The 24,640-nt window shown below is 50.6% G+C and overlaps 8 protein-coding genes across 8 annotated transcripts; 5 read left to right on the forward strand and 3 right to left on the reverse strand.

The window, feature by feature from the left end:
• Positions 1–1,508: 1,508 nt before the first annotated feature.
• On the forward strand, positions 1,509–5,431 carry C7974DRAFT_383412 (RecF/RecN/SMC). The gene is made up of 2 exons (XM_046140765.1): positions 1,509–4,225; positions 4,278–5,431. Exons 1-2 carry the CDS (start codon positions 1,583–1,585, stop codon positions 5,046–5,048), a joined length of 3,414 nt encoding a protein of 1,137 aa, XP_046003121.1. The 5' UTR covers positions 1,509–1,582; the 3' UTR covers positions 5,049–5,431.
• A 726-nt stretch (positions 5,432–6,157) lies between these two features.
• C7974DRAFT_299602 (uncharacterized protein) lies at positions 6,158–7,390 on the forward strand (the record flags this gene model as incomplete). The annotated part of the gene is made up of 1 exon (XM_046137761.1): positions 6,158–7,390. The coding sequence occupies one exon, from the start codon at positions 6,158–6,160 to the stop codon at positions 7,388–7,390; it is 1,233 nt and encodes a 410-aa protein (XP_046003122.1).
• A 156-nt stretch (positions 7,391–7,546) lies between these two features.
• On the forward strand, positions 7,547–9,387 carry C7974DRAFT_19234 (exopolygalacturonase). The gene is made up of 2 exons (XM_046136613.1): positions 7,547–8,815; positions 8,887–9,387. The coding sequence occupies exons 1-2, from the start codon at positions 7,703–7,705 to the stop codon at positions 9,133–9,135; spliced, it is 1,362 nt and encodes a 453-aa protein (XP_046003123.1). The 5' UTR covers positions 7,547–7,702; the 3' UTR covers positions 9,136–9,387.
• A 423-nt stretch (positions 9,388–9,810) lies between these two features.
• On the forward strand, positions 9,811–13,387 carry C7974DRAFT_19236 (fungal-specific transcription factor domain-containing protein). The gene is made up of 8 exons (XM_046136614.1): positions 9,811–10,050; positions 10,106–10,137; positions 10,198–10,294; positions 10,345–10,444; positions 10,501–11,301; positions 11,358–11,813; positions 11,914–12,250; positions 12,308–13,387. The coding sequence occupies exons 1-8, from the start codon at positions 9,947–9,949 to the stop codon at positions 13,015–13,017; spliced, it is 2,637 nt and encodes an 878-aa protein (XP_046003124.1). The 5' UTR covers positions 9,811–9,946; the 3' UTR covers positions 13,018–13,387.
• Position 13,388: 1 nt separating this feature from the next.
• Positions 13,389–15,485, reverse strand: C7974DRAFT_19276 (serine carboxypeptidase). The gene is made up of 5 exons (XM_046136621.1): positions 15,177–15,485; positions 14,959–15,121; positions 14,612–14,909; positions 14,194–14,564; positions 13,389–14,143 (listed from the first exon to the last, which is right to left on the reverse strand). Exons 1-5 carry the CDS (start codon positions 15,352–15,354, stop codon positions 13,519–13,521), a joined length of 1,635 nt encoding a protein of 544 aa, XP_046003125.1. The 5' UTR covers positions 15,355–15,485; the 3' UTR covers positions 13,389–13,518.
• A 936-nt stretch (positions 15,486–16,421) lies between these two features.
• On the forward strand, positions 16,422–17,108 carry C7974DRAFT_19243 (uncharacterized protein). The gene has a single exon (XM_046136615.1). It carries the CDS (start codon positions 16,576–16,578, stop codon positions 16,957–16,959), a length of 384 nt encoding a protein of 127 aa, XP_046003126.1. The 5' UTR covers positions 16,422–16,575; the 3' UTR covers positions 16,960–17,108.
• Positions 17,109–17,807, reverse strand: C7974DRAFT_19260 (uncharacterized protein). The gene is made up of 2 exons (XM_046136617.1): positions 17,607–17,807; positions 17,109–17,550 (listed from the first exon to the last, which is right to left on the reverse strand). The coding sequence occupies exons 1-2, from the start codon at positions 17,793–17,795 to the stop codon at positions 17,443–17,445; spliced, it is 297 nt and encodes a 98-aa protein (XP_046003127.1). The 5' UTR covers positions 17,796–17,807; the 3' UTR covers positions 17,109–17,442.
• A 766-nt stretch (positions 17,808–18,573) lies between these two features.
• Positions 18,574–18,952, reverse strand: C7974DRAFT_408060 (uncharacterized protein; the record flags this gene model as incomplete). The annotated part of the gene is made up of 2 exons (XM_046143291.1): positions 18,574–18,840; positions 18,893–18,952. 2 exons carry the CDS (start codon positions 18,950–18,952, stop codon positions 18,574–18,576), a joined length of 327 nt encoding a protein of 108 aa, XP_046003128.1.
• Positions 18,953–24,640: the final 5,688 nt, after the last annotated feature.

Genomic DNA, 24,640 nt, shown 5'->3' on the forward strand with positions numbered 1-24,640 from the left:
CAGAACAGCGCAGCGAGAAAGCACCGTCGGCTAGAGACTGTTCACCTCGGCTCAGGGCTAGAAGACGTCGATCCCCGAGTTCCCAACACTTCCGCAAGTCCCACGGCACGTGGAAGAGCATACAGTAGGAGCTGCGTTACCAACACGACGTGCATCAAACCTGTATGGAAATGCTTAGGCCAGAAAGGTACATCATGCAATTCACGGCCGTGAAAGCAATTTGCCATCTCCTGGCTTCGACAGTCTACCACATCTTGCCCGGTTAGGCAGTTTCCTGGAGGCAACCGAAGCACTTGCCCGGCGGAAGGCGCACTCCAAGGGAGAAATGCGGGGCTGCCATAGTGGGGGCTTGCAGAGCATGGCTGTGAGACGCCTGAGACAAGTCGAGACCATGGCGCTGAAGCTGGATGCGTATCGATCTTGACAACACACCAGAGAGTGTAGACTAGAGGTACAGATCGAGGGCACAGAATGCTGTCGTTGATTCGCAGGTCAACGATCATTGAGTGCTGCAGCTGAGCGGCCACTGAATGGTCTGTGGTCTGTGTTACATGTTGAGATATGTACGACCGAGGTCCCCCTTCGAGCTGTCCGTGGATGGATCAACTAGAATCGACCAGACCCGATCGCCAGCACCCAGAGAGGTGATGGCGATCGGATGCAAGACAATATCTCCCAACTGCAATAACAGGTTATATTTCATGTCAGCCTACACATCTCCTGCACAAGGTAGTTGTGTCCTGTACGGTCTTCAATCTTACTCGACATACTGAATACAGGGCTTGGCACTAGACCAAGGATCTCCCGAGATACGTTGTCGCTCACTGTAAGCACATCGCATGTCCCAAAGTCATCAGCACGAGTGCAGTTGATACTACATATCAACAAGCATATGCGTGAGCGAAATGACCTTTCTTCTCATTACCCTGAAGCCATTACATTGAAGGACTACCAGCAACAACGCGCGTTGTGCTTGTGTAAGCCTGTGTTTGAGCGAGAGTCATGATTTTGTGAACGTTTGGAATACTCGTGAGACAGAGAACAAGCTGCGCGCTGTTCATGTCGGGGTTGCTGTGGCTGCGAACAGATAACGAGACAGATCGCGCTAGTGGTGATGGCTTGGCAAGAAAGCGCGTCGCGCAGGTGGCAGGCGCGTCGTGGGCAGCAGGGCAAGCAACACCAGCACCAACACGCGCCCACGCCCCGCCATGTCCTAAAAGATACCGACGTGATCGCGTTACTGTACAGATTACGCCTCTATTGAAAACGACTGCACTGAAGCTGGTCGCAGTGACCGCGCCCCGCCGCCGCCATGGGTTACATCAAGCAGATCACCATCCAGGGCTTCAAGAGGTGACTGCCAACACAAGCCGATAGATAGCCGTGCTGATGGAACTGCAGCTACAAGGATCAGATGCAGATCGAGCCCTTCTCGCCCAACTGTAATGTCATCGTTGGTCGCAATGGCTCTGGCAAGAGTAACTTCTTCGCCGCCGTGCGCTTCGTTCTCGGTGACGACTACAACTTCCTCAACCGTCAGGAACGCCAGGCGTTACTACACGAGGGTTCTGGGTCGGCCGTCATGTCGGCATACGTCGAGGTCTGCTTCGACAATACTGAGGACCGCTTCCAGACAGGCAAGCCTGAATTCTACCTACGCCGCACGATTGGCGCGAAGAAGGACGAATACTCGGTCAATCGAAAGAACGCTACAAAGGCCGAAGTTGTCCTGATCCTCGAATCGGCCGGTTTCTCGCGATCGAACCCATACTACATTGTCCCGCAGGGTCGAGTGACGGCACTCACAAACATGAAGGACAAGGCCCGCCTCGAAATGCTGAAGGAGATCTCTGGATCCAACGTGTACGAGACACGCCGCGCAGACAGTCTGAAGCTGTTGAACGACACTGATAGCAAGTGCGCCAACATTGACAGCGTAGTCGAGTCAATCAACGAGCGTCTTGGCGAACTGGAGGGCGAGAAAGAGGAGCTGGAAGCCTGGAGCAAGAATGACAGGGAGCGGAGATCGTTACTGTACACCCTCCATTCGCGAGAAGAGACCGAACTCGAGTCCAAGATTGAGCACATCGATACCCTGGAACACCACGGCCGCGAGATGCGTGAAGATAACGAGGGAACGTTCCGACAGAACGAGGACGACATTGCTCGCCTTGAGTCTGAAATCAATCAGCGAACGGGTGACCTCGACATCCTCAGGCAAGACCGCATGCAGTACGAGGGTGAACGCAAGGCAGCCACATTAGAAAAGGCCAAGATTGAGTTGGACCTAAAGGCACTTAATGAGAGCCAGTCTTCTGCTCAGCAGACCAGAAGCCGGCGTGACGCAAAAGTCAAGGCGCTCCAGCAGCAACTCAAGGCCCGGCAGACTGAGCTCGAGAAACTCTTGCCTCAATTCGATGCCAAGCAATTGGAAGAGGAGGCTGTTCGAGCACAACTGCTTGATGCGGAAGGTCAATACAAACGTCTCCAGGACAAGCAGGGTCGAACTGCGCATTACAGTAACAAGCGAGAGCGCGATACCGCTTTGCGGGCGCAGATTGACGAGACGAACGGCGAGTTGAGCCGCCGCAAGGCCGTTCTCATGCAGACTAACGAAGAGATCACTGAGCTTCAGGCCGACATTGAACGACTAGAAGGCGAGATTGCCGAGCTGAGACAAGCGGTCGATAACGAGGGCGATGCAGCTGTAGATCTTGCAGCCCAGCTCGAGAAAGCCAAAGATGCGAAGAAGGTCATTGTCGATAAACAAACCAGCCTTTGGCGCGACCAGAACAGACTCAGCAGTCAGCTCGGGAACGTACAGAAAGATCTTCAGGTGGCGGAACAGACCTTTTCTCGTCTTCTAGATCATGGCACCAGTCGCGGTCTTGAATCGCTGCGCAGATATCGCAGGGATGGGCTGCAGGGCGTTCATGGTACAATCGCTGAGTTGCTTGAAGTACCGGATAACTACCGGTCAGTCACTGAGAGCGCTGCAGAAGCAGCTCTATTCCATGTTGTTGTTGAAGACGATACCGTGGCATCTAAGATTATGGACCGTCTCACCAAGGACAAAGGTGGCCGTCTGACATTTATTCCACTGAACAGGATCAGCGCACCAGATGCCCAGCTTAGAGCGACAGAGAATATGCAGCCTCTGCTCCCAAAACTTGTATACGATGACCGCTTTGAGAGCGCGTTCAGGCATGTCTTCGGCAAGATCGTTGTATGCCCCACTCTGGACGAATGCAAGCGTGTCGCCAAGCAGTATAATGTCCGAGCATACAATCCAGATGGAGACAATGCTACCAGGAAGGGACAATACCGCGGTGGTTACCATGATCCGTCACGATCAAGGATCAAGGCTTTCAGCGTTGTAGCCGAGAAGCGCGTACAGCTCGAAGAATTACAGCAGAGGAATCGTGATATCGAAGACGAACTGGAGTCCGTCAGACATCAACTCACTGCAGCACAGAGCGAGCTACTCAGGCGACAGAATGACCAGAGGAGGGGAGAGACCAGTTACGCGCCAATGCGTGAAGAGATTCGTGCCAAGCAGAACCTCTTGCTGGAGGCACGAGATACGCTAGTGAACAAGCAGAGAACTGCTGCAGACCTCGGAGCGGCCATCAATTTGCTCGGGGCTCAACAAAGCGATTGGGAGGCTGAAATTGCATCCAAGTTTACAAAGGCACTGTCGAACGACGAAGAGCAGATGCTCGTTACTTTAACAAGCACAGTGAAAGACCTGAAGAAACAATATGCGCAGATCAAGCAAGAGCGCACTACGCTCGAGACTCAGAAGATCGAGGCTGAACTTGAACTAGGTCAGAGCTTGCAACCCGCCCTCGATGACTTACTTGCGCAGCAAGGAGGCGCAGGAGGCTCTGTAGCTCAATCTACAGGCCTGCGAGAGGCAAAGCGGGCGCTGGACACCATCAACAAGACCATCGCCAATCTTGACCAGCAGATTGAGGAGACCGATGCTCAGATCGACGAGACTCGGGCTCAGATCGAGCAGCTTGAGTCTTCAAGGAATGAGAAAGAACAGAGCAATCGTGCACTTGCTGCTGCGATGGAGAAGCAGGAGAAGTCGCTTACGAGGAAAGACGCAGACCGCAGCTCCTACACAGCCCAGCTAAGCAGGGTGAGGAAGGAGATACGGGAACTCGGTACACTGCCCGAAGATGTTGGCCGCAAGTATAGTAGGTGGAACTCGGAAAAGGTAAGATGGCATTGCGCCTTTTCAAATGATTACCACTAACGACGATGCGTAGATCGGTCGGGAACTCACCAAGGCTACCCAAGCACTAAAGCAATTTGCGCACGTCAATAAGAAAGCATACGAACAGTACGAGAATTTCACACGACAACGCAAAACCCTTACAGACCGCCGTACCGAGCTCGACTCATCCCGGAAATCGATCGAAAACCTTATCGACGTGCTTGATCATCGCAAGGACGAAGCCATTGCACGTACCTTCAAACAGGTGTCCGTCGCTTTCAAGAGTGTCTTCCAGGAGCTTGTTCCAATCGGTACAGGTCGTCTGATCATCAACCGTAGATCAGATGGTGTCCAAGATGACGAAGGCGAAAGCGAGGACGAAGCCCCCACACAACAAGCGAGGAAAAAGAGCAGCAAGATCGAAGAATACGTCAGCGTCAGCATCGCTGTTTCCTTCAATTCCAAGCATGACGAGCAGCAGAAAATTGGCCAGCTGTCTGGTGGACAAAAGAGTCTCTGCGCGCTGGCGCTGATCTTCGCCATTCAACAATGTGATCCTGCGCCATTCTATCTTTTCGACGAGATCGATGCCAACCTTGATGCTCAGTACCGTACCGCTGTTGCAAACATGTTACAAAAGCTCAGCGGACAGGGTGGTCCTGATGGTAAGGGCGGCGGACAGTTCATCTGCACAACGTTCAGGCCCGAGATGGTCTTGGTTGCCGACAGATGTTACGGTGTAACGTATACCAACAAAACAAGTAGTATCGATGTCGTGGATCGCGAAGACGCACTGGGTTTTGTCGAGGGGATGCAGAAGTAGATTTACGACGGGAGACGGGAAAGACACGAGATGTCCTTTTAGTCCTCACCATGCAAGTGCGATAGCCGGCGTTCAAACAATACCATAGCATTCTGTCTGTTCATCAGATGCGCCTGACGCGTCGTGCTTGCCTTGCTTCTTACCTTACTTTGCCACGGTACCCCTGTCGCTATCACTGCATATCTCAGCCCTACACCAGTCTAGATCTCGATTAAGGCTGCCGTCGCCGACAGCACTACGGAAACTTTCCTATTGTAGTAGTAGAGCGTTCGAGACCCGCAGAGAAAGGTAGGATGCTATTCTGACACGACGCGATCGCACGATGCACCTCGAGCGGGTGGTATGTGATACAGGGCTGATAGAACGTTGACCAATTGGGAAGGTGACATCTGCAAAGGCGACGAGGCTGGCAATGACGTTTGTGGAAAGGTGTAGGGTTGTGTGCGGTTTTGCAAATGATGTAAGGATTGCCGCAAGTTCTTCCTTTGCGGCACGAGCCGGGGGGGGGGGGGGGGGGGGGGGCTGTCTGAAAATAGGTACAGTTTTCACTTGTAAGACGGGACAGTGTTCCGACGAACGAACGTCCTGGCTCAGAGGATCTTTACCTAGCTCATGCTGACCAGGTGGCGCAATCGCGTGTTAGTACCATGGACCCAAGCCGATCGATTTGCAGTGCCTCGAAGCCGAATCGTGGAAAGGTCTGAATCGGTGCGAGATCGCGATGCAGTTGTCGACAGCTACTGAGAGTTTCCTCTTACAGTACATTTTTACGACTTTCCGACCCTGACCCGTAGTTGGATAATTCAGCAACGTACGATTGTATTTCGAAATGCGATGGTCCATATTTCTGAAAGCTTGACAACGGTCACCCTAGTGTGGCTGACCAATCATAGCAGTTTGCGCACTGTCTAATCGTGATCTCCTCACCACGCTCAACCTGTCTCCACTTCTGCAAACCGTTCATTGATACGATGCCTGCAAGGACGAGGGCATGTTCAGCCTGTCGAAAGAGGCGCATCAAATGCGATGGCACCCTGCCGCACTGCCTCATGTGTTCCCGATATGGGAGACTCTGCCCGGGACCACTTCAAGGGCCGCTGATAGTAGACATGACAGCCAACGCTAGAACAGGCATGAAGAAACGATGTGCGCCAAAAGCATTACAACATATCACGCTACGAGAAGTACACGTCGATCGCATTGCGCGAGATCCAATACATGACACTACCACGAAGGCCTTCTATGTAACCTTCCTGGCGCATTTCACCGTAGATGGCGAGCGGAAGGATATCCAAAATCAATTGACATGGCTCCAACTTCTACCAGATCTAGCTACGAAGCATTCCGACGATGCTCTAGTCCTCGCCCTGCAAGCAACAGCGACCGCCTACGGCGCCATCATGAGCTCTAATGCATCAATGACTAAGCACGCTGCGGAATTGTATGGCACTGCACTCCGTGCACATCATATTTTGCTGCAGAAGTCAGGATCCAAACACAATATCACGATACATGCAGTCTCCACGAGCGTACTGCTCAGCTTTTTTGAGGCCATGCAGGCTACCACCACCGACGCATACCGCGTCCATATCTACGGGGCAGCAAAGTTGCTGGAAATCACCGGACCAGGAGAGTGCGCATATGGTGTGCTATGCCAACTCTTCTATCATGTCAGAACACAGATTGTGTTCATTCAGCTGGCGTCGAGTCACCACAGCCCCCCGATGTCTACAAAGGAAATATTATATGACACACTGCTGTACAAAAATCCACCACTGATTCAGAGGTTGATGTGTTGTATCGTTAAGTTAAATGTCTTGGGTGCTGCAACATCTAATGCGATTGGGCAGGATGGAATGGCTTTTCCGTCATTGAGGCTCCAGGTCGATCATCTTTGGAATGAATACAGCCAGCAAAGGGGAGATAATACTAAACAGCACGATGCCATCATGGGGAGTGACTCTTTCAGCGACGGTTACATGGCGCTGACAATGGCCTACTTTGGTTCAGCCAAGATCCTTCTTGCAATCCGCGGTCCCAACATCGTGGACCCTGCAGATTCGGAGCACAACTTTCAACTCATTCTAGACGCAGCGACGTATCTTGACACTCATCACAATGCGATTGCGTTCATGCGCATGGCCACACCACTCGTTTTAGTGGCATTGTATGCACAATGTCATGAGCAGTATCAGGGCGCGATCAACATCTTCGAGATCTGGTTGAAGAGTGGCATGAGAGGCATCAGTACACTTGCTTTGGATGCCGTGAGTCGTCAAGCGGGGGAAGCACACAATGTGCGGGGCTACAACATGTTCCCCGGATTCTACGAGCGCAGATGAGCGCAGAATATCCAGCCGGCTAGCAATAACCCGACGCCCGGAGGAACCGAACCGCCTACCGGTACCTATTCAACAGCACCGCACGTCGATCTTAACTTGCACCAGACAAGTCCAAGACCTCTTTATTGCTTACTGTTGTACATGTAGCTATTCATCCACGTATCGCGGCTCAATACTCAGTCACGCCACCCGGTAGTGAGCAGATATAGACGAAGGAATGGAAGAAAATTGTTTGCAGTACACAGCATACTTAGGTCGCTCCCACAGTCACTAAGTTTCCAGCTGCAACTGTGAGATAATCAAACTTTCAAGATGAAGCTCAATCCCCTCAGTCTGTTCGTTGTTGGCTGTCTCGGTGGACTGGCCACAGCAACGCCTCAACAGCATGCCTTACCATCGCGACCAACCCTAAAAGCGGCACCATTTGACACCGGAAAAGCATTCCCGCACTCGCCCCCTCGAAATCCCAAACGCCGTTGCTTCGTCGAACCGGGAAAAAAAGAGCCTCGTGACGATGCTCGTGCGATCTACAAAGCCTTCGAAAAATGCAACAACGGCGGCACAATCATCCTAGACGACATATACCACATAAAGTCTCCGTTAGACCTCACTTTTCTCCAGCATATTGATGTTGTACTCACCGGCGAGCTTCATTTCGATGACGATGTGTATCATTGGGCGGAGCACAGCTTTAAATACGATTTCCAGAATCAGTCTGTGTTCTGGAAATGGGGTGGGAAAGACGTAAATATTTACGGTGATTTGAGCAAGGAAGGAAGTCTGATTGATGGACATGGCGAAGCGTACTGGCTGGAGACACTCACCAACAAAAGTTTACGAAGGCCAATGCTTTTCGCTTTCGATGGTATGGAGGGAGCAACAATGTCGCATATCCGGATGCGGAACCCACCGAACTGGTTCAACATTATCGCCAATTCCTCTGACATTCTTATAAGCAACATGGACCTCAGAGCCGAAAGCCGTAACAAAACGAAAATAGCCAATTCCGACGGATGGGACACTTTTCGCGCTAATCGATTAGTCATCCAAGACTCGGTCATTGTGAATACAGACGACTGCGTATCCTTCAAACCCAACAGCACCAATGTCGTTATCCAAAACCTCGATTGCACTGGCTCGCATGGCATCAGCGTTGGCTCTCTGGGCCAGTATGCGAACGTAACTGACATCGTCGAGAACCTGTACATCTACAATGTTTCTCTCGCCAATTCCAGCGATGGTGCTCGCATCAAGGTGTGGCCTGGCATCGAAACCAGTTTCCAGACGTTGCTGAACGGCGGCGGTGGACTAGGCAGGGTCAAGAACGTAACATACGATCTGTTCAGAAACGTGAACAATGACCGAGCTATTACGATCACGCAATGCTACGGACAAAAGAATCAGAGCCTATGCTACGAGCATCCTGTAAGCCTTCCTTTCATCTTTAACCTTTCATCTTCGACCTTTACAATGGAATCATAGCTCACATATCCCAGGCAAACTTGACTATCGAAGATATTCTGATAAAGAACATGTATGGCACGACTTCCAAGTCGCGCGACCCACAGGCTGGAACTCTGATTTGCAGCGCACCAGATCGCTGCAGCAACATTCGAGCGGAAAACGTTACAGTCCAGGTACCTAGCGGCAAGGCACCTGTTTATGCGTGTAGGAACGTAGACGAGAGCTTGTTAGGATTCGATTGCGTTGCTCCCGAAGGGGAGAGGGATCTTGGCCAGGGGTAATGACTCTGCGGATAGAACCAGTATACCGCCTGTCGGCATATATGTTTGGAGTGCCACGGATTGGGCAAGCATCTCAAGAAGCTTGGTTGTTGGAAAACATACATAAATGGTCATGTATGTGATTACGATATTCAAGTAATACACGTGCTCGTCCCTTGCTGGCCAAAATTCAAGCTTGCCTACAGTAGCAATTAAGTCGTAGAGAAGTCCATCGATCGGAATGTCACGTGTTAATTTGCAACAGTATCTCGGGACCGTCTTGAGCCTTCAGGTCCAGGTAATGCACGTGTGTATCCAAAAGATGCTTCATAAATCTGACCGTGGAGCAGTTATCACAGTTTCCCACCCACATATTTCCAACAGCGGTTCAGGTCGACTAAGTTTAAGTGCTAAGTTAGTATAGGCCAATGCATGTCGGTGCGGCACGAATTCCGAGTCCATACATGCTTTCATTGGCAGGGAATTTCTCCCACGCAAACATGGCAGCTGATTGGTCTCCTGAGCAGCCTCACGTTGTCGCGAAGCTCCCATCCCCTGCAGCCAGTAGCAATAGGGCTTTCTGCTCCCCGCACCACGACAATTCAAGCTCCGAACCGCTGAAATCTATCCCAGTGTCGCGTACTCGTTTTAATTGGGCTGTTGGTAATACCCCTTGCGTTTCTTGGGCAGCGATTCTCGGTGTGAGCCAGGAGCTACCCCTCTATTTCGGAAAGGCACTCTCATTCGTGCTTACCTTACATGCGTAATCTACGCCAGCACGCCCTTCACGCGGACTCCGCGGCGCTCCGACTACCTACTCTTTGTTTGTGACATGGCGTACGCAAACATCCACAGAAAGGTAGCCATCGCAAGACTCGACCGTGGGCCACCTCCGCCGCCAAAACCTCATCCGGCTCAGAACCGCGAGGATCGAGTGTAGGCGATTCAAACCCCTCCAAGCGACTCTCGGGCGCTGATGCTATTCTCACAGGACAAGAGCTTGCAAGAACTGTCGCAAGAGAAGTAAGACCGCCCTATGCACCTGCCCAGTAGTCTTTGAGAGGTTTTCTGACCTTGCAATAGAGGTCAAATGTTCTGGTGAAGTTCCACGCTGTGCCATATGTCAGACCAACAACCTTAGTTGTGTCTATGAGCAGGCGCGACGCGATCGCCTGAAAGAGTATGTCCAAATACTTCATTATACATATGTTGATTACTAAACGTTCGTAGAGCGATTGATCTCAACCACACGTTTGTCTGCCTCTTCAGGGACCTCAGCACCCGGCTCAATGAGGAGGACAAGAAAAAACTTCAAGATGTCATCAATGCTGTAAGTCAACTAGAGTCTAAGCCCGAAGATGTCATTCCAACCAAAATTGTGCTTAGGCAGAAGATGACATGATAAATGCAAATTCGGCTGCACCCTCCCTTATATCACTCGGCAAACGGGCTCGGAAAACTTCTGTCAGTGGAAGCTCAGATGCAGATCATCATGCAGAAAAGAGCGGCGAAGCGCACGTCACAGCCTCGGTGGGGTCAAACGAAGATCTCGACTATCTAGACGAAGACTTGTTACGAACTCGCGAATCCAGGGAGACAGGATACGTTGGGCAAAATTCAGAAGTGCAGTGGCTGCGCTCTGTTCAGCGCCAATCGCAGAACCAAGAGGGGGAGCCTTATGGTCTTCCATACGGGCCCCCGGGCTCCAGCGGACATGATGTCGACCAACGATTTGAAGCACTCCACCAGCGTAGACTTGAGAGTGGCCCTACACCGACCCGACACGTCACAGATGCAACATTTTATCTCGACAGCGACAACATTGAACTAGACATTGTGGTCAACCCCTATGAGCTTCCTGATCCCGAGATCGCTGAGCGACTCCTAGAATGCTACTTGAGCACAGTACACAACTCGTTCCCAATCGTTCCATCAAGCTTTGAGGATCAAGTACGCAGGTTCACATTCTCTTTGAAGCAGAATCGAGTCTTCCGTGTGCCGGACAGATGGCGAGCTCTGTTAAATCTTGTGTTCGCAATAGGCGCCAAATATTCTCATTTGATTGGCTATGAATGGCAGGGACCTGATCGCGACCATCTTGTGTACATGACTCGAGCTTCTCGCCTTCTTGGTATGAACGACGTTGTCGCGTTGACATCAGAACCCGACCTGACTCTGGTGCAAGCGGTAAGTCGTGTTAGTATTTTAGACTGATGCATCAAGCTGATACTATTCTGCTGTAGACGGCCGTCTTCTCCCTCTATTTCCTGGTTATCGGACATGTAAGCCGTGCATGGCTCACGATTGGCATAGCTATCAGAATTGCCATGTCACTCGGCTTGCATCTGCGAAACGAAGTACCTGGGGCCGACTCGAGTAAGAAAGAGACACTGGTAAGGACATGGTGGAGTCTGCATTCGATAGAATGCTTAGTGAGCTCGATCACCGGTCGACCCCCTACCATACCGATTGAAGATTCCACAGTACCGTTGCCGAAAGGACTTAAGGCAGAATCACATCCGGTCACCAAACGGCCATCATCCAATCAAGATCAGCTGCCCCCCCCAGAAGGAAAGTTACGAACCAGTAGCTCTACAGGCATGGATGACTATCTCAGCAGTACCCTGAATATTGCAATTCTTACACAAAAGGCTCTGAGTGGCTTGTATGCACCTCGAACCGCAGTTCAATCTTGGCAGGTAGGGCCTTTTCTAAACTAATATTCTTGACGGTGTTTCTCACATGTCAAATTTGTGGTAAATATGTATGACCGATCTACGCTGACCACCGGCATTACAGGAGATTCAAACCAGGATTAAGAATCTGCTTCAAGACCTTGAAGACTGGTCAAGACTTGCATTAAATGGAAGCCATGCTCCTGGTAGTGAGCAACTTGAGCGTGAGTATATGCTTCTTCAGATGCACTATTGGAGCACAAAAATTCTCATCACCCGGCCATGCTTATGTCGAACGGAGCGGCGTATCAAGAATCAGAGCGATGCTTCTGCCATCTTTAATTCTGAGATGGCCAAAGCTTGCGTCGCCTCGGCTCGTGCATTGACAGCGTTGTTTCCGGACAGACCTGACCCTAAGTTTGTATACATGAAAGCCCCGTGGTGGAATATTGTGCACATAAGTAAGTACATAAATCATAGTAACGGAGTGTGACCTGAGACTAACATAAGCTCAACAGTGATGCAATGCGCTGCCGTTTTGCTTCTTGAAGTGGGCTACCAAAGTCGTCACACCAAGGACGATAATACCGAAATCACTTCTGATATACAGAAGCTCATCGTTTGGCTGCATGCAATGGGGCAAAACGATCCCTGTGCAGATCGAGCGTATACTGTATTACAGCGAATCTTAACCGATGTCGCGCCGTTTCTTCGATCCAAAGCTCACGAATTACTCGAGGGTATAGCAGAGGAGGATGCAAATGCGCAATCCCACAGCTCATTCATGCCACCATTGAATCATCAGAACGCCGGCTCAGATTGGGCCCAAGGCAAAGTATTCGATGGCTCCAGTGAATCAACTGGTCATCAGTACTATCCACAGTCTTCGGGTCGGGACTATCAGAACACTTCGTTCTCCCTGGATAGTTACGCGACAACCGACAGCATTTCTCTCAATGACATGCGTATGCCCAACACATTTGGGAATCCCTTCATTAACAATTGGGACGAGGCCATGCCTCTGAATGGTTTGCTGAGTATGTGGTCTACAGGCCATTCTTTCGGCGCCACTGGCCCTGAAGATGTAGGGGACATGTATCCCCACCCATCATTGGATTCACAGCAGCATCAACACCAACACCAGGAACACCAACACCAACAGCTCACATCACCACCTGGAACGATGGGAATGCACGATCCAACTTTTCAGCAGTGGCGGAAGGAATAGGCTGCCTGAAGTCCCCATGAAGACTTCATTCGATGCCACAGGATGGCGCTAAACTTGGCCTGTTGAAGTGTTAGATCTGGACGTCTGATATTCTTTCTTCGCTTAGACTGAGCTTCAAGCTTACAGTGACACGAGATAAGTGGATATGGACCTGTCAGGTAGAAGGCGGCATTCTTGATCACGAATACAACACCATAGCTGTGAAGCTACTGTCTTGTACTTGCACGTGGCGCACTAAATAGTGCAATGAAGCGAATCATCGCACGAGACGTGATGTCCTCTTCCCACGCACCGCATCTGCAGGTGTAAGTCATACGATTTCAACAGTGGTCAATATCGACAATGTCTCAACACTATCACAAACATGAATCACAATTGTGGATGTTGATAAATGTCCTGGTCTAAAAATAGCGACCAGCAACGTGCAAAAACTAAGTCTTCTTGAAGTGGTGGCATTCTACTGTTCGTATCTAGAACAACATCTATATGTGAATCGGAGCTTTACTTGTAAATTGTGCCGTTGCCAGTGTAGTTGCCGTTCTGGGTGGTGAAGCTCTCGGTGCTGCTAAAGTTGGCCACTTTACCGAGAAGGATTTCGAGCATCCTATATGCGACGCCAGGAGTGTACCCGGGCAGCTCGTGGCCAGCAAGGCGAGCAGTGTAGAATGTCAACCCACGCTCAGCAGTCCAGACACCCTGGATGCCGGCGCCGGCGAGCGAACCACCGTTGTATTCAGGGTGGTAAGGCGCATAGAGCGGGGTGGCAGGGTACTCAGAGAGACCTTGAGCGCCGTTCCAGGTCATGTTCTGTAAAGCGAAGAGCGTTCCGTTGGTACTGAGAAGCATGTCAAGGTCTCCGGATCCAATGATCGTGTTGTTCGTGTACTCGATAACGCGCTGGAGGACACCGTTGTTGGCAGGGGGCGGCGATGCATCGGAAGCGAAGCTACTCGCGTTACCGTTTCCAAACACATTGATATCAGTGCACTGAAGCCAGTTGGTGTCCACGTTGGCGTGTAGAGCCTTCTTAACGTCCGTACGGTTGAAGTAGATCTGGCTGCCAGGGGGCGAATAGTCCCCGGTGTTGACTATACCGAGTTGGCTGTATGGATGAGGGCAGGTCTCACTGGATTTTATTAGCCGTGAGACTTTCAGTCAAACTTCCCGTTCACTTACGAAATGTGGTAGATGTTGAAGCACGGGTTTACTTCCAGAATGGCAGCATAGAAAGTGTCGAACATGTCACACGCGCCATCTTCGGTGCTGTAGGGGTCGGTCAAAACGGGGAAGGGCTTTTGAGGAGGCGGGAACTTGAAGTAGGTGTCGAGATAAGATGAGTAGTTGCAGGAGTCTTGGCGATCGCGGACCTGGTCAAGGAAAGTCTCGTTGAGGTAGAGGAAGTTCTGCCAGAATTCCACATATGGCAATATGACGACTTGCTGCTGAATGGTCTCGTCGCCGATGATGGGATCGTTAATCTGAATACCCGCGAGGTTGAAGTACTCGTTGTCGTTCGCAGAGATAAAACCATCGGCAATGTACGGCACCTGCATGCGTGTCAGTGTTATCCAGCTCGAATATTAGATGGACGTACGTAGTAGCCAGCGTAGCTTTCTCCCGTGATGTATGTCTTCCAGCTCTTAGTCTGGAAGGTATCTACAAACTGCTTGTAGAAGCCACGGAATTCAGTGGCAAGCTCAACCTCGTTGGTGATGTTGGGTGTTCCTTGGGAATAGCCAACGCCAATGGGCTGTTCTACAAACAGCATGTTTGTAAGATTTGTCCACGAGTATGGGTTCTGCACTGGTGCAAGCGTTCCCGACATCCAGGTAAAAGGACCATTCTCAGTCAAGAGACCAGAGAGAGAGGAGCATCCAGGACCGCCATTAAGCCTGAAGATAGTTAGTATTATTAGTGCATATGCAGCAATGGTTACCTCACCAGATAGTGACATCCTCAGGAGTCTGTTCAGCTGTCGAAGGGAAAAACCAGAAGAAGAGCTTTCGTGTCTCATCAGGACTGTCCGAGATTGGAAGCAAACCAGCATAACTCTCGCCAATATCGAAAGGAACCTCTGGAATCCCAGTGCCGTTAACAGCAAAAGCTGGTACACGGAGTCAGCGTAAGTCTTGACGAACACTAATGTTGAACAATCATACCCTTGGTCTTCTCCGTCAGGAAATGAGAAGCTCGTTTCTGGATTTCAGGATGCGAGAATGGCTGGTTAGGCAGACTTCTCTCAACCACGGACCTTGGAAGAGTAGGCTTGGCAGGCTTTTTGAAAGCTGCCGCAGAAGAAACGCACAGTAAACCGCTGAAGAGATCGAGGAACCTCATCTTGACAGTGATATGATGAAGTTTACAATCAAAAGACTGGCGCTTTGCATACTGACCAGATGAGAGTATTTGAATGATTTCTCAAGTGACGGCATCACTGCGCTTGAGGCCTGACGCTTGTCTATGAGAAGAAGGAGGAAGATGAGAGTACCCGGCTAAGCATTGATAAAAGGAACGACTCGCCGGCTGTAACTACGTGGGTCTACATGAGCAAGGCTAATTGGCTGCTGATACGACATTAGATGTTCGGATGTCGAGAGATTCTGCCTGCTATGATATGACGCAGTCGGGAACGAGCTCGCACCTTCCCCATGAGGCTTAAGGTCTCCAAATTCGACCCGCATTGCCTCGCAATCGATGCGCGTTCTTGTTCGTGATTTGACAGACCCTACGCAGCGCACGTAAAGCGACTAGGTCTTGTTGATTAAGCCTCGGAGACGAGACAGAGCCGAGAGCTTGTTGTTGCTTGGTGTGCCGTTGGGGCAATCAGTCCTGAGTCTAACACCCCAGTAAATACATCGCGGGAACAAGACCCTTGCATGAGGCGAACTTACTTTATGAGCCAGCCGTTGCGATATTTACCAAAGAAACACTGCACGAATAGCTATAGGTGGTAGAATTGCAAGGCGAATATGCTCAAACCTCAGTACGATGTTACACGACCCATGTTGTCACCTTACCGGTATTTACTTTTAGTCTTTTCGATATTTTTTCGCAAGTCTCGAGGAATTCTTGGGGGTAAGGACCGAGAGCATGAGGTGCCATGTGCGCCTCGCCTCCATGTACCGGAAACGCGCGGGGAAGCCTGCCTGCGCCTGCCCTTGCTACCCAGCTTCGAGTCGTTGCAACCTCATTCGCAGCGACCAGGATATTTTTTGCGCCCGAGAGCCAGTGACATGGAACTGCAGAGATGAGTGTGGGCCGCATCTGTCGGTCCCAAGGTCGTCTCAGTGCACAGCCTCCACATCGCACCGCCACATTCAGGCCCACTAGCACCAGCTGACATCTTGAACGTTTTTATCTGTATTGAGCCAATGCCCAGCTTCATGTGCTAGGAGGAGAGTAAGCGAGCGAATGCGATGGGAGCCATATCGTGGCTATACCCGGCTGGCGCGGCACGGCTGGCACACAACTCGCCAGGCATCCAGCTGACCGGTACAACAAGCTACCAGTATATGTATCAGTGTTTCTTGTGGATTTCACGGAACAGAACGAACGAACATGTCCCGCAATATCATCATTTCAGCAGCCGCAAACCCCGTTATGGGCCAACCACCCACTCCTTTCGAGGCAGCGCCAGCCTATGACGAGCACCTGGACAAGGACAACGATGAGCACCCTGTCAATGCACACCCGCCCTCAGGGTCAGCCACGGGCTACACCACTGTCTCGCAGACAGAACCTGATATCGAGTTGGCGCGTGACCACTCTGTGCCATTCAATCCATTCGCACCACATCAGCACTGCGAGACTTGCGATGCTCTTACAACAGCGCGAGAGGAAAGAGCCAAAGAGCGACATGACTGCATGTGGATTTCCATTGTGTTCATGACAATATTTCTTGCATCCGCGCTTCTGGGAATCGTTATTGTGAGTCGCAGGTAGAAAACTTCAGGAGAGGTTGCTATATCGAGAGCAGCGTTTTACTCCACATTATCCTCTTTGGTTTCTGTCGCAGATGATTTATGATTCTCCATTGACAACCCAACTTATGGTCACTCATTTGACGTTGTTATGTGATTTGGACCTCGCATCGTTGAGGAGGTGGACATCCAGCTTAGGTACATAGCTCACATAGAGGCCTTCACGTCAACTTTGTGGCAATGAGAAAGTTCAGGTTTATGCTGTCATCTGTGACTGAAGAAGAGGAGCCTGGGAATAGCTGACTACCCTTCTAGCTAAACATGTTCGAGTACATGTTGGGCCGTGGAGGTCGTGGAGGTCATCTCGTCCATCTTTGTACCAGACGCTGCTCTTTACATAGTATGATGATATCAAGCTCTTCAGTTTTTGTCCTTGTACAAGTTCGCAGCGGTTTTGTCCTTCTTGAAGGCATCCGGGTAGTGATGCACACCTGCGGTGGTAGCATTACTCCAGCTCCTCGAGTCTTCGCAGGTCCATTGGCGCATCGAGCAACGGAAGAACGTACGGGTCAAAAGTTTGCCAGTAGGGGTTGTTCAGGTGGTATTGCTGCGACTGCGAATAGTGTCAGCCATGATCGCTTGGAAGAGTTGTTTCGGGCCTGAACTCACGCTCTCGGCCTCATATCGCTCTACTATGGAGAATTTGCGAGGATCGACAGTATCTTGCATCACAAACCAGGAAAGGGTTTCCTTATCCTTCGAGTAGACTTCGCTCGCCTCGACGAGCTTTGCCTTGAGCTTGGAGATGCTCTCCTCATCCGCCTTAGCGTAAAGGTGTACAATGATTGTGTAGACCATAGTGAATAATTTATCTTCACGATACGGAGAGTAAAGAACAAGTGTTGAGTCAATTGAGGATGTGTTGATGCACAATTGAAGAATTCTTACCTCTCGAGCGGAGCTTGTGACGTACCTGAAGCTGTGGACCCCACCCCGCAGCCCACTTCGCGGAGCCCGAAGTCGCCGACCGATCTTCCGTCACGAAGACTCGGATCAGAACCGGTGCTTCCGAGGACTGCAATTGACGGCTTTTGTTGAATGAAACGACCAAAACGGCCTATTGAGCAAATTTGCAGAAGAGAGTTAACCTTGCTCAATGCCGTTGGTTTCCACAGACGTGCCAGAGTGCTTAGGCAAGTCGATTCATTATCCTCATTGTGTTCACCAAGTCTACGGCTTAAGATCGAAATGCTGCTTTGCTGCTCGCCGTGCTGGAGCAAAAACAAGATTCTCCTCTTCGTCCTTCCATGTATCTGTGTTAAACTCACTGACCACAGCGCCCTTGTACGGGGGCACTGGCATACTCTACGCATTTGTGACAGAATCGGCCAGTGCCACAATCTGAATACCTCTGAATCCTCTTGCATTGGCTGATAGCATCGGCCGGTGAACCAGCTCAGCCATGACATTTTTCCCCCGTGCTCTCTGCGCGTTGAGGTCGCATTGCATGACAAGACCTCGTTGGCCCTTTTCGGCTTCCAAGTTTCTGGATCTCTTGAAACGAGTTCCTCAAGGATGTCGTTCAACTGTCCATAGTGGAGTAGGTTCGCAAGAAGCGGCTTCAACTTGAGCATGTTTAAAGCGCCGTGGGCGTCGTAGGAGAGAGCGCCGCGCTGACCAGAGAGAAGTCCGTCTGATCCAGCAATCTCTGTGCTTTGACCTCCAATCTTTGTGACTCTTTGAGACTCGGCTCGAAGTGGTCCCAATACAGCCTGTCCTTGGTCGCACCGCTTTCCTCGCCCTTGAAGACGTACTCGATGTCGAACATGCGAAATGAGAGCCCACTGTCGACTTGGTGCTCTACAAGGTAGACCAAATCGAATGTAAACTGAATCGTATCCTTCTGTCATACTTGGGGTAGACATCTGGCCAGACAGTAAGGTAGAAGCCTTTACTATGCAATACGACGGCAGCTGACCGCTCAGCATGCTTGAGATCTTGCTGTTCAATCTCATAGCGAGGCTTGAGAGATAGTGACTTGATAGGTTTGTCGTTGGAGTGTTCGTGATTTCCTTTGGCATTGTTTCAAGTAATTCGACCAAGTGATGTTCGGCAGAGGATCGAGAACAAGCCGTCTACCTTAGCTGTCTATCAGGGCCATTCCTCACTTATAGACAGACGGTTTGACACACTGTGCATGATGGGATTACTTTCTATGCAGGTAAGATAAAACCAACCTTATAAGGAAGCTCACATTCGCATGGCTTTTATTCTTACAATGTGTACATGCAAAGTCTCCGGGTGTTTCTCGTCATTAAAGCAGTCCAAAATTGCCAATGTCGCTCCAAAGGACATATGTATCTTAAAATGCTGAATGTTGCGAGTAGAACGCTGGCGTGCATCTTCCCAGAAACTGTTGCTGTAAGCGCTAGTAAAGCTCAACGCTAGGTTTATATGTCGCCGCTGCAGTTGTAAGTCTGAGTAAGACTTGTGGCTGCCATGGAATATCTTTATGGACCAGTTGATGTTACTGAATGACCATGCTGTCTCCGGTGCATGGCTGCTGGGGAAGATCACACGGAGTTTATCCGCGACAGTGACAATACCAACAGCCTGCTCTCGGCCATTAGCAGCTCGATTCTCGATACGATCATATAAGCATGTACTCAAGGGGTGGAGGATTTACGATACGGTGTCAGTATAATGACTCTGATATGTAACCCTAGCGTGAGCGAGAATTCGAGTGTGTTCAATGTGAGCACCATTAGCCAATTTGCAAGAATGTCAACGTCCGAGATAGACTTTCAAGTGAGAAGATCTGAGTACAGCGTGATCCCTGAGGGTGGTCATCCATTTGTGTTCCACGTTGGAGCCATGTTTGATGTTCCAAGCGCATCGCAAACATGAGAATCGATCAGCCCGCCCGCATGTTGATCAATGACCCACAACCCGTGAGGCAGTTGTGGGACTCGTATGATGTATGATGGCGCGTTGCGAGTTTATGAGGTTCCAGACTTTGCGATTGCGCACTCTTTGCAAGGTGGGCCATGGTCCTAAAGCGCTCTATCCGCGGGTGTATGGCATGGCGCGGCCGGAAGCTCCGGCAGGGCTAAGTGCGAGTAACGAATCTGCCTTTTGTGACAGACTCGAAGGTTCAGTCATTGAGCGTACTGGCGGAGTTCAGGAAGATTAAGCCGCAACAACACCTTAAATTCTAGCTTGCTCTTGGAGTGGAGTCTGCTATGGTGTGACTAGATGCATGCACGATTAGGCGCGATTAATCATCGATAAGATCAAAGGTTCGTAAGGCCCTGGACAAAGCTCAAACTCGCTTATTGAATGTTCTCGATGTTTCAGGCGGCTGTTGAACAGTGAGGCTCATTCTTGGTTGGCGGTACCTGTGTGAAAGCCAGGAACGCAGCGCACGTAATCGCGACTTGGTGAGACGCGTCAGATATAGCGCACGGCAAACGACACCTGCAGCTTGTTTAGAGCGACTGTCGACCTTTGGGTAGGATTGGGCGCTTGTTAGAGCCTGAGGCAAGACGCGCGCGCATGCCTGCCTAAGGCTGCTTCACACCTAACGGTCGCTTGCTTGCTAGTGTGACCTTACCATCATGGATGATCATGCCATCCTCGGTCTGAATGTATGGAGACCGAGTGGCTGCAGATTGGTGTGGTGTTTGGTGCGCGCATTTCGTCTTGAAGCCGGTGAGAAATCACCGCTCAGCCTCCATAAGCCGCCAAAGAAGACCGGAATACGCGGATATATTCGTTCGTCAGTATGCGTACTGCAGCAGCTTCGGCACGGACGGGAATAGGGATGGATTGCTGGTGAGTGAGTGCGAATACGGCCGGGCGAGGTGCATGCACGATGCACGTTAGACCCTGGAAAGCCCTGAATGCGGTGCACGAGCCAGCAGAGCATCCGCGAAGACTCAGGCGTCGATAAGGACCCCTTCATTTCAGACTTTTCGGCCACGGTTTACGGGTATAAGACCGAGAGCCTCGAGGATCATCAATATCCAGTAACTCACGGCATCAACAGTAACCAGTACAATTCTTGGGAACACAGACGCTCGTCACTTTGCTGCCCAGTTCTTGCGATCCATCGAGGTTACGACATTGCAACGCAGTGATTGGCTCAGGCGTCTCCACCGCACACTTCCGCCCGACCACGCAAATCGCGCTATCTATTAAGGTTGTTTTGCTGGCCAAGCGTCCTGAGTACGCCCGGCACCCTTGGACTCCCGCAAGCTACATCATCGAACGTCGGTGTTACTCTGCCTGGGCACATATATTCCACAGTCCCCCTTCGAGATTGATACAGTCCAAACATATCAACGCCACCATCAACATCAACAAGCCTACTACCCTTCAATCAACACTTCACCACCAATCAGTCAACACTCCACCACCCACCAATCACAATGTTCTCCTGCGCCAACTACGAACGCGGATGCCGAGGTCGCTGCAACACAAATGGCAACCGATGTGGTGACTGCATCACCCTCAACATCCAAGCTCGCACATCTCCAAATTCTTCGGCAAGCACAAGCCCAACGGCTGCATACTCAGCGATGACATCGTCATTCGCTTCGCTCAAGCAGCTAAACTCCGCTACCACACGAGCCTCGTAGTCGCCAAGAGACCGGCTTGTTACGATTTGCATACGATCATTCTGGACATTAGCGAGAGTGTTCTCAAACACCACCATCTTCTTCTGGATCACCTTTGATCCCTACTTAGGGCAGCATCTGGACCGGCATTTACACGGCGCAACGATTTACTTCTGGAATTATGATATACCACTTGTTTCGATAGAGAGGAACGTGCATAGGCGAGGATAGAGGAGGAACACCTGAGACATCGAAGAGCACAAGTTGCCACGATGTACAGACAGGAAATCATTTGATCCGAGAAGGACTACACCCAGATCTACGTGTGAAGCAAATTCAATCGATGTATCTTTAAACCACCTTTTCCACGTGATCAATTGCTCCGAGTTTCGCCTTCAACAATGTTGCCCTGCGCTATGAAACCGACATCCTGACAGGCATGATGTTTCTCTCAAAAGAATGCAGCACGACCGGCGCACTTGCCTGTCACAATTCTGGCTACTGCCTGACTTCTGAAACGGCAGTCGTGCTTCATTCTTACATCTTGCATGAGACTTCAGAGACCCCGGACTGGGGTAGAAGCCAGGTTGGCCGCGTCAACACATGCCCACCTCATGCATATCTCCGCTCCTCAATCTCATCATGTGCGCGTCCTACCATTTCCCGAGGCACCAGACCGCAACATTGCACATCTTTCCCTGATCTTTCTCTATCCCCACAGGAAAGAGATGAAACTGCCATCTCGACCACGAGGTGCGTACACAACAGTGGGTTCGCGGCAATTTAGTCACTTCGAGACCGTTAACGACCCCAGGGTCTGGAAGGGCCTCTGTAGCGATCTTGGAATTTGCTGTGGATCGGAGAAACAGCAGTCTTGCCAAAGATGTGGTTAAAACTGGGCACTTCCTTGGTGCCCGGACGCTATGACGTTGCCAGCTAGGACGTCCCGGCTTCTGTGCCAAGGCTGAAGCAAGCCTTGAATTTGATTGAGCAACCATTATGAGGGCGCATATGGTGTTGCACCATGAAGAAGTTCGGCAATTTGTAACAGCCTGATAGGTGAGGTGACCGGATTTCTGACTTCATGATGCAGCTGTGTTGGTCATCACTGCTGTTTCCCCGGCGGGCAGGCGGCAGTTTTTTACCGGACCAAACCTGTACCTCATCAACGAAGCGACATTGCGAACACAACTCGAAGCAATTCTACCAATCATCGAATCTTGTTCGGCGAAACATGCGCCAATCAAACTCACTTCATGTGACAAACATTGTAGGTTCCAGACGTGTCAGCCAACAGCGGGCAGCGGACTTTTAATTCCGGCTGTTGCTGTGTAAGTTTGTTGTCTAAATCCGGCACCCATCCAAGTCGATTTTCAACCCGAGTTCCGCATCCGCAAAAGGAAGTCGCTCCTCAAAGCAGGAAACAGTCCTGGCATCAGTCCCCTCACACCAGGGCGCCACATGCATCCTTGTATCACCCTGCATGAGCTTTCAACATGCACTCGCTCAAAGCGGAAATACTTTCTGGGTGGTACTAAACATATCTTGAGCTTATGTGCCTATGGTATATGGCTTACATGTCGATCCCTATACTCGGCACAGTGCAGATTATCGAATGCGATTCAGCAGGACTCTCTCATGCCCGTTGTAAATGTAGTCGCCAATAATGCATCTATGCTCGGAGACCGTTTCCTAGCTTTTCAAGCACAGCCAACCGAACGCGAAAAAAAACTCTCTAATACCTACCCACATGCGTCCAGATCCTCACGAGTCAAGCTTCTTGCATGTTGGAGTAGTAGACTAATCTTAGCACACACAATGCAGGGCAAACGGGAGGCTTCACGACGTCATTGTGCGTTGGGTGTAGCTCACCGCTGAATAGACTAGTTTCAACACCAGTGAACGCAAGTCCCGACCGCCGTGCGGCAAAAGCAAACAATACTTCACCTCCGAACATCGATGGTTGCGTTCCTTCTAAATCTGCCTGTGATTCTGCATACGGTTCGTGAAATACCGTATGTTCTCTACACGAAGAGCTATCACGATACACATGATATATTCCCATTACCGCGTGCATGCTAATCTTGCAAGACATCCTCCCTTCGAACCATCGCGTCGGCTGTCTACCGAGCCTATCAATCGGGTATAGCTGCGACTCACGGCTGGAGCCGTGAGAAACACCGACCACCTGCATCAAGTCATCCGGTTCCTCAACTGTCCTAGCTAAGGTGGCTGTTGTACCGTCACTGTCTATTCGTCGTCTCTTTACCACATCATGAAAACATTGCAGCTGTTGTTCTGGCAACCTCCTCTTAGTCATGGCCCCAAATTGTCCCCCTCCACATCAAGCCCTGTTTTTCTCTCCATAGCATCTTTCAGTGCTGAAAACTGTCCAGTCAGAGACGTCTCATTGGCCGAAAAGACTTGTAAGGCCCGCTATCCTCGACACCAACCTCACGATTGTCATTGATATGTTAAGGGCCACAAACTTTACCATATACAAGACTGACAAATCTCGGATCACTGGGAAACCGCTCCATGACGTCTTGCACACAATACATGATGCACAAGTAGGCAATGTGACCGAACAGTTGTCAGAATTCGTGAGGAGCTAGATGGTTCTTCGACTCCTTTGGATCTATAGGCTTCAAGGTGTTCTTCCAGCATCTGCCAGCAAGGAACATGCCAGGACAGTAATACGGCCCGTTTATATCACGCTCGGGGAACTGCAATGGGCTCATCGATACGCTGTGAATTTCCAGGCTGGGGGCAGCTTGACGCGAAGGATGCGTGTGTTGTACGTGGAATCAAGTGTCTTGATGACTCTCTGTCATGGGTACCTGCGGCCTGGCAACATACTTGTCGATTTCCAACTGAATGCGGCTTCTATGGTGTATACGGGAGTTTTAGGGTTCAGTATATCGAAATGTCAGTACTTTGAAGCAAAGTCGCGCGCTAGACATCCTGTGTGGTCGTCCAAGTAGGTATGATTAACCGCATGATCCCAAGATACCAGACAAACGCACGCCGTACTCTCGGATCTTGGGCTAGAGTCCATGCGGTCCAGTGGACTATGATGTAATT

Source organism: Boeremia exigua, assembly GCF_020726555.1.
Source record: "Boeremia exigua strain MPI-SDFR-AT-0100 chromosome Unknown C7974scaffold_1, whole genome shotgun sequence".
NCBI lineage: Eukaryota > Fungi > Ascomycota > Dothideomycetes > Pleosporales > Didymellaceae > Boeremia > Boeremia exigua.

What these genes read in the sequence shown, in the direction of transcription:
- C7974DRAFT_19243 (XM_046136615.1), top strand. Translation starts at nt 16,576, where the DNA reads ATGTCCCGCAATATCATCATTTCAGCAGCCGCAAACCCCGTTATGGGC.
- C7974DRAFT_19260 (XM_046136617.1), bottom strand. Translation starts at nt 17,795, where the DNA reads ATGGTCTACACAATCATTGTACACCTTTACGCTAAGGCGGATGAGGAG. An exon ending in AGCGATATGAGGCCGAGAGC is followed by an intron (nt 17,551 to 17,606) that starts GTGAGTTCAGGC and finishes CACTATTCGCAG; the next exon opens with TCGCAGCAATACCACCTGAA.
- C7974DRAFT_19236 (XM_046136614.1), top strand. Translation starts at nt 9,947, where the DNA reads ATGGCGTACGCAAACATCCACAGAAAGGTAGCCATCGCAAGACTCGAC. An exon ending in ACCTGACTCTGGTGCAAGCG is followed by an intron (nt 11,302 to 11,357) that starts GTAAGTCGTGTT and finishes ATTCTGCTGTAG; the next exon opens with ACGGCCGTCTTCTCCCTCTA. An exon ending in CCGCAGTTCAATCTTGGCAG is followed by an intron (nt 11,814 to 11,913) that starts GTAGGGCCTTTT and finishes CCGGCATTACAG; the next exon opens with GAGATTCAAACCAGGATTAA.
- C7974DRAFT_19234 (XM_046136613.1), top strand. Translation starts at nt 7,703, where the DNA reads ATGAAGCTCAATCCCCTCAGTCTGTTCGTTGTTGGCTGTCTCGGTGGA. An exon ending in GCCTATGCTACGAGCATCCT is followed by an intron (nt 8,816 to 8,886) that starts GTAAGCCTTCCT and finishes CACATATCCCAG; the next exon opens with GCAAACTTGACTATCGAAGA.
- C7974DRAFT_19276 (XM_046136621.1), bottom strand. Translation starts at nt 15,354, where the DNA reads ATGAGGTTCCTCGATCTCTTCAGCGGTTTACTGTGCGTTTCTTCTGCG. An exon ending in CCTGACGGAGAAGACCAAGG is followed by an intron (nt 15,122 to 15,176) that starts GTATGATTGTTC and finishes TCCGTGTACCAG; the next exon opens with CTTTTGCTGTTAACGGCACT. An exon ending in TTCAACATCTACCACATTTC is followed by an intron (nt 14,144 to 14,193) that starts GTAAGTGAACGG and finishes AATAAAATCCAG; the next exon opens with TGAGACCTGCCCTCATCCAT.
- C7974DRAFT_383412 (XM_046140765.1), top strand. Translation starts at nt 1,583, where the DNA reads ATGTCGGCATACGTCGAGGTCTGCTTCGACAATACTGAGGACCGCTTC. An exon ending in GTAGGTGGAACTCGGAAAAG is followed by an intron (nt 4,226 to 4,277) that starts GTAAGATGGCAT and finishes GACGATGCGTAG; the next exon opens with ATCGGTCGGGAACTCACCAA.